General features: G+C 29.2%; 2 protein-coding genes and 1 pseudogene across 2 annotated transcripts; 1 reads left to right on the forward strand and 2 right to left on the reverse strand.

Annotated features, from left to right (window-relative positions):
• Nucleotides 1–472: 472 nt before the first annotated feature.
• LOC110629802 (phenylacetaldehyde reductase) lies at nucleotides 473–2,983 on the reverse strand. Its single transcript, XM_043958403.1, is given in 7 exon segments — nucleotides 473–721; nucleotides 858–1,047; nucleotides 1,178–1,340; nucleotides 1,786–1,977; nucleotides 2,178–2,350; nucleotides 2,852–2,944; nucleotides 2,947–2,983. Coding segments are annotated over 7 exon segments (978 nt in total). The 5' UTR covers nucleotides 2,969–2,983; the 3' UTR covers nucleotides 473–576.
• A 1,315-nt stretch (nucleotides 2,984–4,298) lies between these two features.
• LOC110629304 lies at nucleotides 4,299–9,906 on the reverse strand (annotated as a pseudogene).
• An 821-nt stretch (nucleotides 9,907–10,727) lies between these two features.
• LOC122724053 (beta-glucosidase 12-like) lies at nucleotides 10,728–13,477 on the forward strand. Its single transcript, XM_043958393.1, has 13 exons — nucleotides 10,728–10,884; nucleotides 11,040–11,109; nucleotides 11,187–11,245; nucleotides 11,338–11,413; nucleotides 11,518–11,595; nucleotides 11,716–11,803; nucleotides 11,902–12,157; nucleotides 12,249–12,364; nucleotides 12,457–12,674; nucleotides 12,767–12,801; nucleotides 12,897–12,999; nucleotides 13,094–13,202; nucleotides 13,284–13,477. Exons 1-13 carry the CDS (start codon nucleotides 10,744–10,746, stop codon nucleotides 13,459–13,461), a joined length of 1,527 nt encoding a protein of 508 aa, XP_043814328.1. The 5' UTR covers nucleotides 10,728–10,743; the 3' UTR covers nucleotides 13,462–13,477.
• Nucleotides 13,478–18,777: the final 5,300 nt, after the last annotated feature.

An 18,777-nucleotide genomic window follows, 5' to 3' on the forward strand; every position in this document is an offset into this window, starting at 1 on the left:
TAAATTCAAAAAAAAAAAAAAAAAAACAATGTTGAAAGGTTAGTACAGTGATTTGATTTGGAGAGGTTAGTTTCGTGATTTGATTTGGAAAGAAGTGCTCCGTGTGAGGTTGGTAAAAAGTGCATCAGCAATTGTTGCAGTGAGGAGAAATGCTTCACAAATTAATAGTTAGAGAGAAATACTCCATCCATAAAATTTAAATTTTGAGAAAATTTTGAATTAAAGGAAAGTATTTGAGATTTTAATTCAAATTTTCAAATATTTATTTTGATATTCAGTTATTGTTTTTTATTATTCTAGATTTTTTATTATTCAAACAAACTATAAGATTTGTTAAGATATTTTAAAATTTTTTTAAGTTTTGAATTTTAATTGTAGCCTATATAAAGAAATATTAATTTCAATTTTAACAAGAGAGTTCTTAGCAGAATTCTTTCTTCGGTTCTCTATTTTTCTTCTTTTTCTTTCCTAATATTATGATTCAAATTCTCAACATAAACAAAACATTAAATAAAACTTAAGTAAAAAAGTCTCATCAGTCAACAATTTCCATTGCTTTTCATCCAACAGCAAAAATCAAATGCTGAGGAAGCCCTTCTCCTTCAAGCTTTCAATAGTGTCCTTCAAACTAACCTCCAAAGGAATGAAGTCAATACCCAAAGTTTTCGCTTTTTCCTTGGATACCCCAGACTTTGTTAAGTAATTCAATCCGGAGCCACATCTGCAACTCAGATGATATTCCATGATTAAATTAATCATTCAAAACAACTATTTCTCAGTAATCCAAATAATTATAAAACTTAGCCATTCATATAGCTGGTCCAACATGAGCATGCAAAAATATAAAAAAACCATACTTTTTTGGAAGGTGCAATGTAAGATAATGTTGCTGCACAATCTTCAGAACCTCAGAGAAGTGAACGTCGCTTTCAATTAAACAATATCTGCCACTAGCTGAAGGAATCTCCAAAGCTTGAATATGTGCATATGCAACATCTCTCACATCGATGGATCTATAATATGCATCAGGATACTCTTGAGCTCCTCCTACCCAAAAAACAAAATCAACTGATTGTTACATAATAAATCATGTAATATTGTGTGATTAAATTAATGCTAAAATGTCAAGATATTTGGTAATCAAATGGACATGTCTTCTTATGTTGCTGGAGCACACCATTTATGAGATTGAAAAGTATCTCGATTGAGCTATTAATAGTTGGCTGCAAAAGAGGACCAAGGACAAACACTGGATGTATTGTAACAAAATCCATCTTGTTGTTTTTTGCAAATTCCCAAGCAGCCTGCTCAGCTAACGTTTTCCCAAGTTGATACCAGAGCTGGAGAAAGAAAAGACCAAATTATCTCATAAACAAAACAGTTAAAGATATAAAATCAAGTTGATTTCATTGTATCATCACAACCATCCAATTGGGATGGGTAAATTAGAAGTAATCAAGATTGATATGCTCAAGGACAAACCATGATGGTCAGATATCCCTTTTTCATCTTCTTTTACCCTTTACCCCTTGTTTAGGGTGATTCATCTTGCAAGAAAAGAGTTCAAATGAATTCTTACAAAATTATGCAAGAATTTGACCTCTTTTAAAATGACAATTTTTTAAATTAAAAAAGTTTGATTTCACTCATTCCGTACAAAAAAATTGATAGAAAAAAAAAATCAATTGAATTGAATTCTGGTGAAATTCTTGATTCCAAACAGAGGGTTAAGCAATTAATTTCAGGGCCAAAAGATAATGAGTAGCATTTTAATAGAAGACAAACCTTCCGTTTTGCACAAACAGCTGGATCTGAAAACCAAGTCTCATCAACAACTACATCAGGGGCCAGAATTTTTCCATTGTATGGAAGAGAAGCGAATGAAGATGTTATAATCACTCTCTTGATAGAAGGAACTTTTGCACAAGATCGAAGAACATTTAGAGTTCCCTTCACTGCAGGATCAACTAGTTCTGCCTGACACATCGAAATAGCCGGTGGCGAACAGTTACATCAACATAATAAAATAACACAGATAGTGCACAAGTTATTATAGAGAAATATGAGAAAATGTAATGCCAAATGACAACAGAACAGTCAGAAATTGCAGTTTAGGTCCAAAGGGAGGAACTCTATCACATATAAAGGCAGTGAAAAGGTTGTCAAAGATGATGGACCTGAGGATCCGCATTGGCTTGAAGAGATACAGGGGAAGCTGTGTGGAAAACAGCTTCACAACCATCAACTGCAGCATCAAAAGATCCTTCTTGCAATAAATCAGCTTTGAGCAAGTGAAGCCTTTCCTTGGCTCCCTCGAGTGCAAGCAAGTGTGCAGTTTTCTTCAGATCATCTGGGGTACAGAATACAGATTCAATGAACTGAAGTATGAGTCCAATGAGAACATTGAAAGTTAAAGAAACACTAAAACAAGCAAACTAATTTAAGATTTCACATCAGTTTAGTAGAAGTTTACTCATATGCTAGTATCTTGCTTTCTTTCCATCGTCCTTGCTTGGTGTTTAAAATAATGATACATGAAAAGTTTAAGTCATTTAGCTACTCAATCGAAGTGAGGGCTGATTCAATTCATTCTTAACAAGCAAACAGCAGGATATAAAATTATCAATAATCAACAAAACCACATAAAAAAGTGCTATAAGCAATTAAATACCCATGAAATTGTATAAAATGAAGTCAAAACCAGAAGTAAAACATAAAAGATTAGATCCACAGCCGCACAGCCACAACCAAAGTCACTATAAAATCAAACCCTCATTCAAAGAAATTAAGATTCACCAATGACCCAACTGAGCTTGTAGGAAAAAAAAGAGACAGATGGGGAGGGATTTACTTGGATTACGAACAGTGGCCTTGACAGTGTAAGCTCTTTGAAGCAAGAATTTGATTAGCCAGGAGGCTATGTAACCAGACCCTCCTGTCACACAGCCACCTTTCCTTCTCCACTCATTTTTTCTTTGAATTAGTTCTAAAAAAGGTCTAATCTTTGCAAGCAAAATAGATGCCAAAGATTTTTTTTTTTTTTTTTTTTCCAAAAAAGTGCTAAAGACTAGGTAATTTACAGCCAAGTCACAGTCCCCTGCTTAAAATCTGGATAGCTACTGGTAAATTATTTATTTAATAATCTCACCTAACATCACAATATGGTTTACAAAAAGAAATCAATAATAAAATAAAAATAGAAAGTGGAACCACCAGCTACTATGACGGAGCTGCCACCAACAGTACCTCAGAAAGCAGAAAAAAAAAAAAAAAAAAAAAAACCGATTCAAGCAAAATACCGGCAATCCCAGAAAGCATTGAGCTGGATTTGGAGGCGGTATAAACCCAGATAATGACTGCAAACACAGGCCGAAGAGCTGAATTAATAAGATCGGCATTTGAAGCCGCTGCTTTGTCTTTGTCGGAAGAATGAGATTGAGCAAGAGAAAGGATTCGAGGGAGATGTAGTAGGCGAATCAGATTTGCCAGTGAATTTCAATTCTGAAATTATATTAGATGGAAATTATATGAAATCCAATCGAATTATACCATTTAATTATATCAAACAAAAAGGGTAAAATTCATTTTAAATGAATTCTATAATTAAACAAAATACTATGTTAATAATTTTATAATAATTCTATAATGTATTTGAGTAACGTTTACTCTTTCAATTTCTAATTCTGTTTAAAAAATTATTATTATTAAATTATTAATTATCTCTGAATAGTTCAGACTAACGTGTGATGTATACAAAAGAAAAGATAGTATAACTATAAATAAATATTTAATATTTAACTTAAAATTTTATGGTTTTTGGGACGACTCTAATTTTATTGTAATAAAACTTATTGATATATATATTAAAAATTTTATAAAAATTTAATTTAATTCACTTTAATTCTATTGTTTTTATAGTTTGAAATAAAAATTTTAATTTTTTTAATTAATAAAATTTTCATTTTTTTTAATTTTAAAAAAACGTATAAGAATTTATTTGGGTTCTTTTCCAACAAAATGAACCTGGACAAATGAAAGGATAAAAGTAGAAAATTTTCCGATGTATATTAAATTCAACACAATCCGTACATTTTCCAATCGGTTACATTTTAATAAACTGGACTTCCTGCACATAGAAAATCCTTGTGGAAATGAAAAAGAACATAACAGATTTCATTATTAGCATTACTTCATATTTTAATGCAAAAGCCTTCTCATCTTCACATCTGCTAACCAAGAACATCATGCACCACAATTTCTACAACTGTCAAATCCTGTATCACTCAAAAGGTAAAAAAAAGAAAGAAAAAAGATTACTTTTCAGGAAGATGCAGAGCGGGGTATTGTTCATGAACAATCTTCAAGAACTCGGAGAAATGTACAACTTTTCCGACTAAACAATATCTGCCATTAGCAGAAGCTTGTTCAAAAGCTTGAATATGTGCAGATGCAACATCTCTAACATCGACAAATCTGTAAATTTCATTAGGAAATGTTTCTCCTGCATGCAAGGAACCCACAATTCACAAAGAATGGACATGTTAGAGATCATTACATTTAAAGACAGAACACTGAGAAAGAGTTTACCATTTATGTAGTTTAGAATAACCTCCACAGTGACATTTAGAGTTGGCTGTAAGAAAGGACCAATTACAAATCCTGGATGTATTGTGACAATGTCAATTCCACTTTCTTCTGCAAATTTTGAGGCAGCTTTCTCAGCTATGGTTTTTGCATACAGATACCAATGCTAGAAAACCCAGAAAAATTAATACAAACCCATAAAAAGTGTAATGCTAGCTATTGAAACAAGGTTCTGATAGTGACCAATGTGAATCTAGAGCTTGCAGAAGCTGTGGTAGTTTGAATTTCAGGCAACATATTCTCACCTTTATTGACTCGCAATAGGTAGGATCTGAAAACCAAGTCTCATCAATTACCACATCAGGTATCATAGGCTTTCCGTCGAACATAACTGATGCCATTGAAGATGTTATGATCACTCTCTTGAGAGAAGGGACTTTTGTACATGAACGTTTAGAGTTCCCTTCACTGCAGGATCAATCAGTTCTGCCTGAAAATATTGGCTAACACTGAATCAATGGGTTGTGACAAACCCATTGTACTAAAAAGACACGCACTTATAACCGCAATAAAAGAGAGAAATTCGACTGTAAGGTCTACACCTGTGGATCATTTGTACAAAAGAGTGGACAAGCTGTGTGAAATACACCTTCACATCCATCAATGGCGGAATCAAAAGATCCATCTTCCAGTAAATTTGCTTTGAACAAGAAGAGTCTCTCCTTAGCTCCATCAAGTGCAAATAGGTGTTCAGTTTGCTTTAAATCATCTATACAACAGATGTATAATCAGACTCCTTAATGGGCAAGTTGGAAACCTACCAGTGGTGAAAACTTGATTTTAACTCACTGATTTGGGGTGATAAGATTAAAAAAACAAAATCCATAACTCAAATTTTGAAGATTTTAATCAGAAACCAGAAATATCATCCTGACTTTATCACACTGAGATCAAAAGAAACAAAACAGAATAAATAAGGAGATGGATACTAACTTAGATCAAGAACAGTGGCTTTCACTGTATATCCATGATGGAGCAAGAACTTGACCAGCCACGATGCTATGTAACCTGACCCTCCCGTTACACATACTACTTTTCCTTCTCTATTCATTCTCTTCTTCTCTCATTAACTAATGTGCAACTCCATTTTCTTGTACAGCTCAAAGATTTACTAAAATGAAAATCTTATATGAACCGACGGTAATAATTTGGTCAATTATCATTGTTGTAGAATTATGATGAAGTTGTTAGATTGGTCCACAAACAAACATGTCAGATGATGTTGATCCTTTTTGTCATATAGTCATCTAGATTATATAATAGACAATGCAATTTTTTTAATTATTCATTTTTCTGTTTGGTTCCCTGGAAATATAGACAAAAGCACAGAATATGAACTTGAAGAATTTGATAAGAGAAGATGCTCTACAAGCTGTGAGATTGGATCATCCCAAAAAGCTTGCTGCCCCTGTTAAGCTCAAATCTTTGAGTTTATCATAATAAATAGTTTCAATTTGAGTTTTTATTACTATTAATGTTTTTATCCCTCGTCATCATATTTATCTCTTGACTAAATGGATAAATTAATATAAAAGCAAAATGCCTTTAACAATTTTTTTGTCCATCAATTAACACAACTCCATTGATCAAGCTTGCGGCCCCTGTCACTCATCTTTACTCATCACCTATTCACCTTTCTCCTCTTACACAACACAACTCCATTGATCAAATCTCCATTTTCTCTACAAATGTAAATCTTCTCTAAAACCATGGTTAGCAATTGATTCCTCTAAAAATGCCATTTTCATTCTCAATCAAATCTTCATTTCCTTTAAAAATCTCAATTTTCTCTTTAAATGTCAATCCTCTCCCAACCGGTTAGTTCTCATCCTCAACTCCGATACCACTTGATATCTCCATCTATGAGATTATGGTTCTCAAGCCACCATTGCTCGTTACTCTCCCAGTGGCTGGGAGAGTGGATCGCCTCTGCTGATGTCTCTAGTACTATCAAAATTTAGAAGGCTTATAATTATCATTTGTTGAACCATTGCTCGTTACCCTCCCAATGGCGAGTGGATCGCCTCTGCTGATGTCTCTAATACTATCAAAAAAATTGTTATGAGTTTAATCTACAATTGGGAATTTGTCAAAGGTTTAAAGAAGCCTTTTGCATAGTATAAATTAATATTTTTTCCAGCTGCAGGTACATCACCTCTGGTGCTTACTTCCTAGACATGAAGGCCTCAACTGTGGCCAGCAACAATGACTAAATAAAATAAGTTGCAGGTTTCTGACTAGCATGTAAAATAATCCAAGTCAAAAACTAACTAAGTTCTTCTCCTTCAAGCTTTCAACAGTGTCCTTCAAACTTACGTCGAGAGGAGTAAACTTGACGCCTAGACTCTCTGCTCTCTTTTTGGATACTTGATATTTCGTCGAGGGTGGCTTGTCATCTGCGCATCTGCAATCGATAAAAATGGATACAAGCTCATCTCTGTCCGTTATGTAGACAATGGGTAAAATGGAATGATGTATGTTATCTAAGAAACTTACTCTTTAGGAAGCTTGAGTTCAGGGAAAAGTTTGTGCAAAATCTCCAGAGTCTCAGAAGAGTGTACAACTGACCCAACTAAACAATATCTTCCAGAAGCTGAAGAATTCTCAAAGGCATAAATGTGTGCATTGGCAACATCTCTGACATCAACCCATCTGAATGTTGTATTTGGATATTTTTCTGCTCCTGCATCAAAACATCTCAACTGCTTGCATCACAAATAATTGCATGCAAAATATATATAAAGTAATAATTAGGCACTTACATTCTGACAGAATTAAGGAATCTCAGGGATTGGTTATAGTTTTCTTTTTTAAGAACAGTAAAACATGTTGAATTCTTAGTTTTCAAGCAATTTTCAATTGAAAAATTACTATTTGGTCTTTAATATAAAAAAACTCATTAGTTAATCTCTCAGTTTTGAAAAATATATTAAAATATTTCTTATATTTTAAAATTTCTACTAATTAGTTCCTTTGTTAATTTTGGCTACTAAATATTGCAAAAAAGTCTAAAATGCCTTTAATACGGAAGAACTAATTAGTAGGTTTTTTATAAAACCGAAGAACCAACAAATGAATTTTTCCAAATTATGAGAACTAAATAGTAAAACACTTAAAAGCTAAAATTAACAGAAGCACTAATTAGTAGATTTAAAAATGCTAGGAACGTTTTAATGTATTTTTCAAAACTGAAGATCCAATTAATAAGTTTTCTCATAACATAGAGATTAATTAGTAAATTTTTCTTTTAAATTTGCTAATATCTTTCTTATGTCTCTTATGTTTGACCTCAACTATTTTGTGATTGAGACTCAGTACGTTGTTGAGCTGAGTGTCTAATATGTTTTTCCTTCTTCTTGTGTTTAACTCAAACTTCTATCAAGTCATTAGGATTGAGCCATTGTGGATTTTGTGCCAAAAGCATAGTAGGCCTGGAAATTCTCACAGGAATTTGCATTTTATTAAATATTAGCCAAACATAAAGATTATACAGGGATGAAACCTTTGAAAAACCTGGCAGTATAAATTTATAAAACATTTCAAGCAAGGAGAAGAAAATAGATGAAAAATTACCATTTATAAGTTTCAGAACAGACTCTGAGCTAGTATTAAGTGTTGGCTGTAAGAGAGGACCAATCACCAATCCTGGATTTATTGTAACCATGTCTATTCCATTCTCTTTTGTAAACTTCCAAGCAGCTTCTTCTGCTAAGGTTTTTGAAAGCATGTACCATAACTGACAAGAAACAAGACAATTTGTTGAACATATACTGACAATGGTTTCTGGTCTGCATGCTACAATGCATAAAACATGCAACACAACCAAGCCAAAGAAAAGTGAAAGGCAAAATGAGAGAAATTTTACATATTTTCAGAACAAAAAATTATAGGACAGAGGTTCCACAGTTCGTGTAACAAGATTTGCTAACTGATATTGCATAAACATTGTTTCGGGCAGCATTAACTGAAAAAGCCTTTAGAAATATGCTGTTGTAATAAGAAGTCAGTGCTTCTATATACCTTTGATTTCTCACAAAAATCAGGATCCGAAAACCATGTCTCATCAATTATTACATCAGGAGCAAGAGGTTTCCCATTGAATGCAACTGCTGCCATGGATGATGTTATGACCACTCTTTTGATAGAAGGAACTTTAGTACATGATCTAAGAACGTTAAGTGTTCCCTTCAATGGAGGATCAATAAGTTCTGCCTGAAGAGGAAAAAAGGAAAAATATCAATGGGAGTATTAATAAAAAAAAATAATAATAATAAAAAAACAAGAAGAGTGGTTACTACTTGAAAATTATCTCATATTCGAATAAACTCATTGGTTGATAAACTTGTTTAAATTATCTCTTGAAAAGATCTGCGAGTATTTAAGGGATTTCCATTTTGGTTACTAGTTGAAAATTGAAACTTTTGACAACATCACATATTAAAAGACTCTAAAACTAATTCACAACTAAGAGGAGATTTACCTGGGGATCAGTTGCAGATAAATAAAATGGAGATGCTGTATGGAAAACACATTCACGTCATCCCTCAACCACAGGATCAAAAGACCCTTCATCCATTAAATCTGCTTTGAATAATTGCAGTCTTTCTTTAGCTCCATCAAGTACAAGCAAGTGTTCAGTTTTCTTTGCATCATCTGAGCCATATATCAACATAATCTTTTATTTCAATAATCATGGCTAAGCTACCCAGATTAAATAATTTTAAGGTTTATCTTAGTCAACCACCTGTTTGGGTCATGATCTCAAATTAGGCTATTTACTGATACATCAAGTTCAAATTAAAGAAATCGCAGAAACCCAACAACTTTAATGATCACAAATGATCGGAAAATTAAAAAGAAAATTCAGTACGCAAGAGCAAAAGATCAAGTTATCTACTTCACAGACAGCCTAGAATATAATTTGATCAGAATATATGTTGAAAATTTTAAGATTAAAATGTCACCTAAAAGCAAGATAAGAAACAGAAATGGAATCAAAGATTAAAGCTTTACTTAGTGTTACGAGTTATTACTGACTTGGGTCTCGAACTGCAGCTTTGACTGTGTAGCCTCGTTGAAGCAAGAACTTCACCAGCCATGAAGCTATGTACCCAGATGCTCCAGTCACGCTCACCACTTTCCCTTCCCCACTCATTCTCTCTGTCTCTCTCTGGCCTGAATGTTTATGTCTCCGTGAATGTGCGTTCTCTATTTGGCCAATTGTCCTTTACAAAAGAGGCAAGCTCTGCAGAGCTAGCCTGACATCGACGGGGCCGAAAATTAGTGGGCTTTACTGTTTCTTGGGTACAGGGACTAAAACTGTTCTGGGTATGGTAGCCTTCGGCGGCAGCAGAGAACAGCCCAACGGATAAATTTTATAGCTGTTTTTTTTAATAATAAAATCTAAATCACACATAATTAAATAAAAATATTTTTTTTATCAAGGTTTGAATTAAATAAAATTAAAGTATAGAAATTAAATGAAATTAACCAAACAACTCAACCCTTAATTAAAAAATTAATTAACTAACCACTTTTTAATCTTCACATTGCATCATTACTTCCTTATCCGTACGTGAAACACAACGGTAGGTGAAAATATTTTTTAAATGGATAAATTACTTTTATATCCAATTAAAAAATACATTTTTTTTATTTTTAAAATTTTACAGTTTAGTTTTTAACTATATTTCTGTCAAATTAAAAGTTATTTCATTAAAATAATATTTTATTTTTATAAAATTAATAAACTAAACTATTTATTTTTAAAAATTTTGGTACATAAACACTAATTTAATATAATTTAATAATTAAATAGTATTATATACTTAAGAGTATTTTAATTATTTTAAAAATAATTAATCATTTTTTATTAATCAATTAACCGCTTTTAAATTAATGGAAGTTTGCTGATCTTGAAGTCAAACACAATGAATAAATAACTGTACGTGATAAACATTCAGCACGTTACTCATCTCTCCTCAACTCTATATAAAGGAAGCATTGCCCAAAACTGAAAATCACACAATCACTTCTAAATCATATTAATATTTCATTGTTATGGCTATGGCTTCTAAGCTCTCTCTTCACCTCACAGTGATGCTCATTTTCTTCTTCATCAGCTTGTTGGCCATTACAAAACCAACAATGGCAAATGATGCTGATGACATCCCTGTAGATTTTGATCGTAGTTACTTTCCAGATGATTTTATTTTTGGAACAGCTACTTCTGCTTACCAGGTATAGTTTTAAGTTTTTTCTCATTGATTTTCTTACATTTCTTTGTAATATAAGTTTCAATCTCATGTTCATACTTCTCTAACTAAAATGATTAAGCTAGATAAATAACTAATGCACAAGTAGATTAATGTTGAGTACTTTTTCATGTTATTCAGATTGAAGGAGCTGCAAATATATTGGGTAAAGGACCTAGTGTCTGGGACAGATTTACTCACGAATATCCTGGTATATTTTTGTGTGTTTGTGTGTTTTGAGATTATATTAATATGTAAAATGTTAATGATTTCTATATAATCTTGTAGAAAGAATAAAGGATAATAGTAACGGGGATGTCGCAGTTGATTTCTATCATCGCTATCAAGTATAACATATCTCCATTCTTTTACTGTGGAAATCCATATTTGTTATTAACTATTAAATTAAACAAGAAATGAATTAAAATTGATGTTGCAGGAGGATATACAAAACGTCAAAAATATGGGTTTTAACGCTTTCAGATTTTCCATTTCGTGGTCCAGAGTTATACCTAGTAAGTTAATTTATTAAATTTAATTTTTTTATTAACATGTGTTGAGATCATAAAATTTTTTTAATATAACTCTTCTTTATTTTACTTTTAATTTGAATATTTAGGTGGAAGAAGACGAGAAGGAGTAAATGAAGAAGGGATTGAATTCTACGATAGAGTTATTAATGAAACTATAAAACAAGGTGATAATTATCTTTTTTTTTTTTCTTTTAAAAGACTTAAACACTATATATATAATGGTAGACTTGACTAACTGCACCTAAATCATATCAAACATCTCATTTTTTTCATTTAAATTTCAGGTCTACAACCTTTTGTTACTATTTTTCATTGGGATACCCCTCAAGCTCTGGAGGATAAATACAGTGGCTTTTTAAGTCGTAATATTGTGTAAGTATATATTTTCAAATCATAAATTTTAAGTCAATAATTATTTTCTTATTTGAGTAGCAAATATGCTATTGAATAATTATATAAATTATTTACAGAGAAGATTTTCGTGAATATGCTGATATTCTCTTTAAAAGATTTGGTGATCGAATAAAGTATTGGATGACTTTTAATGAACCATGGGCTCTTAGCGGATTTGCCTATGATGATGGACTTTTTGCCCCTGGTCGATGCTCATCTTGGATCAATAATCAATGTCGTGCTGGAAATTCAGCCACTGAACCTTACATAGTTGCTCATCATTTGCTACTTTCTCATTCTGAAGCTGTACAAGTATATAGAAAAAATTACCAGGTATGTTTATAGATATACAATGCATGTTATATTTTCTTTATCAGACAAACATGTTTAGAAATTTGAGCTTATTATTTTATTAAATTTGTAGACAACTCAAAAAGGCAAGATTGGAATAATGCTTTTCACCTTCTGGTTTGAGCCTCTCTCCAATAGAAGAACTGATATAGAAGCATCCAGAACAGCTCTCGATTTCATGTTTGGATTGTGAGTCTTTCTTTCAAATTAACCTAGCAAATTAAGTCTTTATTATATGCATAAGTTTTATTTAATAAGGACATTTATTTTGTATTTTATAGATGGATGGATCCTTTAACTTATGGTCAATATCCAAGGACTGTGCAAAATTTAGTTGGAGACAAATTGGTTAATTTTACCAACGAAGAAACTGAATTACTTAGAGGATCATATGATTTTATTGGATTACAATACTACACTTCATATTATGCAAAACCAAATGCTTCAATTGATTCAGATCGTGTAAGATACAAAACTGACAGTAACATGACTGAAACTCGTAAGTTGATGTCTACTCCTAATTTTCTTATAATTTTTTTTTCTTGTAGAATGTTTAACTAATGAACATATTATTTTTCTTTTCCCGTGCAGCTTATGATTATGATGGCAATCTTATTGGCCCACAGGTTAGTATACTAAATTTTTTTTAAAAAAAAATTATAATAAACAGATGGATTATATATTCATAGATATATGATTAACATAGTACTCAAATTTGCAGGCTTACTCACCTTGGTTTTATATTTATCCAAAAGGCATACGACATTTATTGAATTACACGAAAGATAGATATAACAATCCAGAAATTTACATTACTGAGAATGGTAAGTGGTTAATATATTTCTCATTTAGGAATGTTAGTTTCTTAAATATAGTTTTATTTTTTTATTAATTTTTGTGTTTTTTATATTATCTTAGGGGTTGACAATCTTAATGATGAAAACCAACCCATCGAGGAAGCACTTAAAGATGAATTCAGGATAGACTATTATCAAAAGCATATGTGGAATACTTTGGGATCTCTCAAGTAAGTCTGAACTTCAAATTCTTAATATAAAAGTTATGGAAATTCTTAATTAAATTCTCTAATGATGGTTGGTTTTTGCAGGGAATACATTGTTAACATCAAAGGATACTTTGCATGGTCATATTTGGACAACTTTGAATGGAATATTGGTTATACTTCAAGATTTGGTCTATATTACGTCAATTACAAAAATAACCTAACAAGGATCGCTAAGGAATCAGCTATTTGGTTTACAAAATTCCTAAATCCACCAAACTAGTCTATTGATCTATATTACATCGATTACAAAAATAACCTAACAATGATCACTAAGGAGTCAGCTATTTGGTTTACAAAATTCCTATATCCATCAAACTTGACTATTGATGGAGATTAGAAATGCATTATTCGTTTCATAAGTTGAAACTAAATTAATTACCTAGAATGTCGCTTGTAATAATTTTTTTATGATGCCTTGTATTTCAGGCATACTTTTGCTGTAACTCCTTGGATCTATCTTTGAATCAATATTTATACATTATGCTTTTGATTAATCCGTTCTATGTGAAAACTATAATAAATAACAATTTAAGATATTTTTATCGTAAGTTTTTCCTAATTCTACTCTTAATTAATAAAATTTTCTCTCTTGTTGAAAAGAAAAATACTGATTAATAGTCTAATATTTTACATTAACAATTACTTAGATCATAAAAGTGAGTTTTTAAGAGATCATTACTAATTTAAGTATCAAAAAGGTTGTCCATAACCACCACCCATCACTTTTTTTGCAAATTCATATTTGATGATTGTACCCATGAAAGAGATTAGGACAACATCACTCACCCATTATAAAAGGAAAAAAGTCTACTTGCTTTTCTAATTTAATTCTATGTATATATATTACCAACAGATCTCAAATACTCATATGGCTGAATAAATTCATAATACTTTTTGGATTTGCCTATAATTTTAAATTAATTTTGTCACTTTCACTTTCTTATATAAGATGCATGATTCTAATTCAATTTAATAATAATTTTAATATATTTGATTTAATTTTAATTCGATTATAGTTTTGAATCATGATTTCGTTACACAAACAGATCCTACTATGAATTGGTTACTGTATATTTTAATTTGGTTAATTTTAAATGATTAAAATCTCTATATTTTATGATTGTTTGAAATATTTAGAAAAATTAATTAATATTATATTTTCATAATAAAAAGAAAAATTAAATTATTTTTAAAAAAATAATTATTTTTGAAAAGAGGATGTTATTTTTTAAAATTTAAAGATTTTATTTCCATTATTATATATAAATTTTTTAACATATTTTATTTTTTATATTACAATTAAAAAATAAAAAATATATTATTTTCTTAAAAAACATTTTCTTTTGAAAATAAAAAACATTGGCAAATTATTTTCGGCACATAAATAGAGATCATCTAAATAGAGTGAGCTGCTAATTTAGGCAGAATATGATTTTTTTTAATTATTTAAAATAAAAAATTATGTTATTCAATAAAAACTTAATTTATTTGTTTTTTTGAAAAAAAAAGCACTTTAGTTGTTTTGACCCCCTGCCATTAGTCTGCCATTTCTGTTCTTATTTGGCGTCTTTTCATGGAGTATTCCTCAATCTTTGATTGAGAAATTCTTTTGTCCACAGATTAACATTACAATTCAATGGTCATTTTCACTTTTTATATCCAGCCAGTGGAATAATAAGAGAATAATAAAATAATAATAAAATTTATCAATTAAATTATTAAAAAATTAATAATTAAAGTAAATTATTATTATAATTATATTTTTACATTTCTGTATATAATGGGGAATCACAACTCATGGAGTCAGATTCTGAAAATTGCACTCTTGAATTCAAGGTATATTTCAGGAAAAAAAAAATAGTGAACGGAAAATAATAAAAATTAAATATTATATATTGAGAATATTCTAAAAATAAAATATCACAAAATAATATATAAGAAAAATGATTGATGAAAAAAAGTTTATATAATAACCACAATACCATTGAAGTTAGATTTTCTATGACTTTGCAGCAATACATTGTTGAAAGTTAAAATACATATTCACTTATAAATTATTTTCGTATCTTGAAAAAGCAATATGCCTTTTTTTTTTATATGTTATATAACAGTAAAAATTATTAATTTTGGACCAAATTTAATCCACTAAAAAAATTAGTTTAAGAAAAAAGTGTCTAAAATTCTTATAAGGATACTCTCTTTAAAATCCTTATAAGTTTTTACGTTAAATTTTTTTAAAATTTTTTAAAAAATTCTTATAAAATAATTATATGCATTTCAAACGGAATATGAATAATGATAATTAAAAAAATATTGTATATTTTTTATTCTAGATCCAAAGAATTACAACAAAAAGCATATATGGGATTCAAAGCATCACCAAAATTTTGTTACAGATAATTAATTTATTCTGACTTATAAAAAAATAATATATCTCTATTTTGACCAATTAAATTTTGCATAATTTTTGAATAATCATTGTAAATTAAAGATTTCATACGATTGAAAGATATTCAAATAGGTATATTTAATAAAGGGAAATTTATAATTTAATGTCTGAGTATTACTATTATTAACAAGTCAGTCTCTATATTTTTAGAAACATATTAAAATGTTCTTATCTTTTCTCTCAGTCAACAAAATAGTCTTTTCGTCTATTTCTGCCGTTAAAAATACAGTAAAAGACCAAATTATCCTCTTCTTTTCCCTCCTCCTCTTCCTCCTTCTTCCTTGATTCTTCATCCTCTTCTTTTTCAGTTCTTCTTTTTCTTTTTTTTTAATTCTTTTTCGATTTTTCTTTTTATTCTTCTTTTTTAAGGAGGGAATTTTTCTTTTTCGTCGTCATCATCATCATCTTCTTCTCTCTTTTTTTCTTTTCTTCTTTTTTTTTTTTCTTCTCTTTCTTCTTCTTCTCCTTCATCGTCATCATCATAATCATCATCTTCATCGTCGTCGTCATCATCTTCTTCTTCTCCTTCATCATCTTCTTCTTCTTCTCCTTCATCATCATCTTCTTCTTCTTCTCCTTCATCATCATCATCATCATCTTCTTCTTCTTCTTTTTTTTTTTTTTTTTTCTTTTTTTAAGGAGGAGGAGGAGGGACTATTTCATTGCTGGAAAGAAATGATAAGAATGTTTTAATAGATATGAGAAAAGATAAGAACATTTTAATAAATTTTTGAAAATGTAGAGACTAACTTGTTAATAATAGCAACATCCAAGAACTAAATAAGAGATTTTATTTGAGGGTAAAGTTGGATTTTAAAAATTTTTTTTCTCATCCTTTATCTATTTTTAACGGAAAATACAATGGAAGAACTATTTCGTTGATGAAAAGAAAAGTTAAAGATGTTTTAATAGGTTTCTGAAAATATATAGGTTGACTTGTTAATAATGTCAATACTTAAAGACTAAAATGTAAATCTCCATTTAATAAATGAAGGCTTGATGAGAGATGAGAGATAGCTAACACGGTGAAATTCATGCATGATAATCATCTTGGTCTCTTCTCGTTGTCTTATGAGTTTCCTAGGAGATTCTAGGAAAATTTTGTATACAAGGAATTCTCACGAGGCTGCCACCTTTTCTATTAAAAGAAAATGGAAAAAATAAAATTCTTTTGAGTGACTATAAAGCTTTGACTTCTAGAGTCGAGCTGTATTTGTAGAACATAGTACTTGGTACGTATGATTTCAACTTCAACAAACATCTTTAATTTAAAAAAAGCTAGTTGATTAATTTAAAAATATTTTTTTCCTACCATTTTTGTCCTGTACGCTCAATGAAAAATATTTTTTTTTATAGATTCTTATATAAAAAAATATTTAGAAGAAAATAATTAATAATAATTTCTTTGTTTCTGATGCATTTCTTGCTGGCTATCATTACTCAGGCTTCAAATATGTGTAATTTCACTGTCCCTTCATATTAGGACAAGTTCTTAAATAAAATTAAAAGGTTCAATGATTAAAGAAAAAATAAATAATTTTCTATTTTTTTTAATTTGATATTTTAAAAGTTTCTAAAAAAATGCTTAAACTAGATGAATTTTTTAAGATTTAAATTCATAATTAGCTGTCCACTTATTTTATTCAAAATTTGTAACTACATTTATTATTATTTTTTTCTTAATCCTAAATGTTTGGTATAATCAAATAATAATGTATTTGACTAATATTTTTCTTAATCCTAAAATTCTTTTAATAATGTATTTGACTAATATTTTAACTATTTATATTATTTAATTTCTCATATTAATACTAAAAATGAGTTCATTAATATTTTATTTGATAAAAGATATAAAAGAGTTTAATTTATAAAATATATAAATGTTTTAATTAAATAATTAAGAAATAAAAGATTAAATAATTAATTTTGATAAATATAAAAATTTAATAATAACTTACTTATACGTTAAAAGTCTAGGTTTTGCAGCATTTTCATGGGAAGGCTCGTTAGTTGAGCTTAATAGGGGCGAGCAGTATTCGGTTTGAACTGAAAAAATTAATCAAATCGAATTAATTTAAAATTTTAATTTAATTTTTAATTTATTTCAGTTTAGTTCAATCTTTAATTTTAAAAATTTTGATTATTTTAATTCGGTTTGATTTTAATTAAAAAATTAAAAAATCAAATCGAATTGATTAATAATAATATATTATTTTCAATAATACAAAGATTATATCATATTAAAATTAAAATATTTCAATTAAATTTTAAAATATTAAAAATAAAGTGTAAAAAATAAAAAAATTATTAAAAATTCAAATCATTCAGATCAAATCGAATGGAATCAGATCGGTTCAGTTTGATTTGATTTCTGACCAAAATCAGTTCGGTTCAATTTTTATAAATATCAAAATTTTAATTTTTAGTTTATTCAGTTCGATTCGATTTTGAACTGAATCGATCGAATGCTCACCTCTAGAGTTTACCGCTGAATTTAATTCGATTAATTTTTTTTTAATTTTTATTAATAAAATATTCTAAAGAATTTTTTTCTGAAAAAAAAAAAAAAAGTTTAAGTCTAACGGAAGAGAATGTGCCTGAAAACGTCACATTCCCCTGGAAATCTATGGAGAAATCTAACTTTAGATTGTGGCCAACTAATTCTTGATATCTATATAATCTATATGCCTAGTCTCATCATCTTCATCCTTCCTTCCTTTTTTTTTTTCTTTAAATATATCATAAGAAATTATAGTTGCAATATTTTCATGAATTTTGTATATCTGTATGAATTTACTATTATTTTAATAGCCAAAAATCTATATTTTTAAATTTATTACAATTATATTCTATATTATTTTTTAAATTAAATTTTCATTTTTTAAAATTATTTTAAATTATTTATTATTATTATTTATACCATTAAAAACTAAAAAAATTATCACGTCACTCGACACATCAATATATATTAGACCACATTAATAAAGATTATTAGACCACATTAATAAAGTTTAAACTTAATCGTAAAAAAAAAATATCTTTTATTTTTATGGTAATTTCACCCTAAATTTTTATTTTTTTCATAAT

Source organism: Manihot esculenta, chromosome 7 (genome assembly GCF_001659605.2).
Source record: "Manihot esculenta cultivar AM560-2 chromosome 7, M.esculenta_v8, whole genome shotgun sequence".
NCBI classification, from domain to species: domain Eukaryota; kingdom Viridiplantae; phylum Streptophyta; class Magnoliopsida; order Malpighiales; family Euphorbiaceae; genus Manihot; species Manihot esculenta.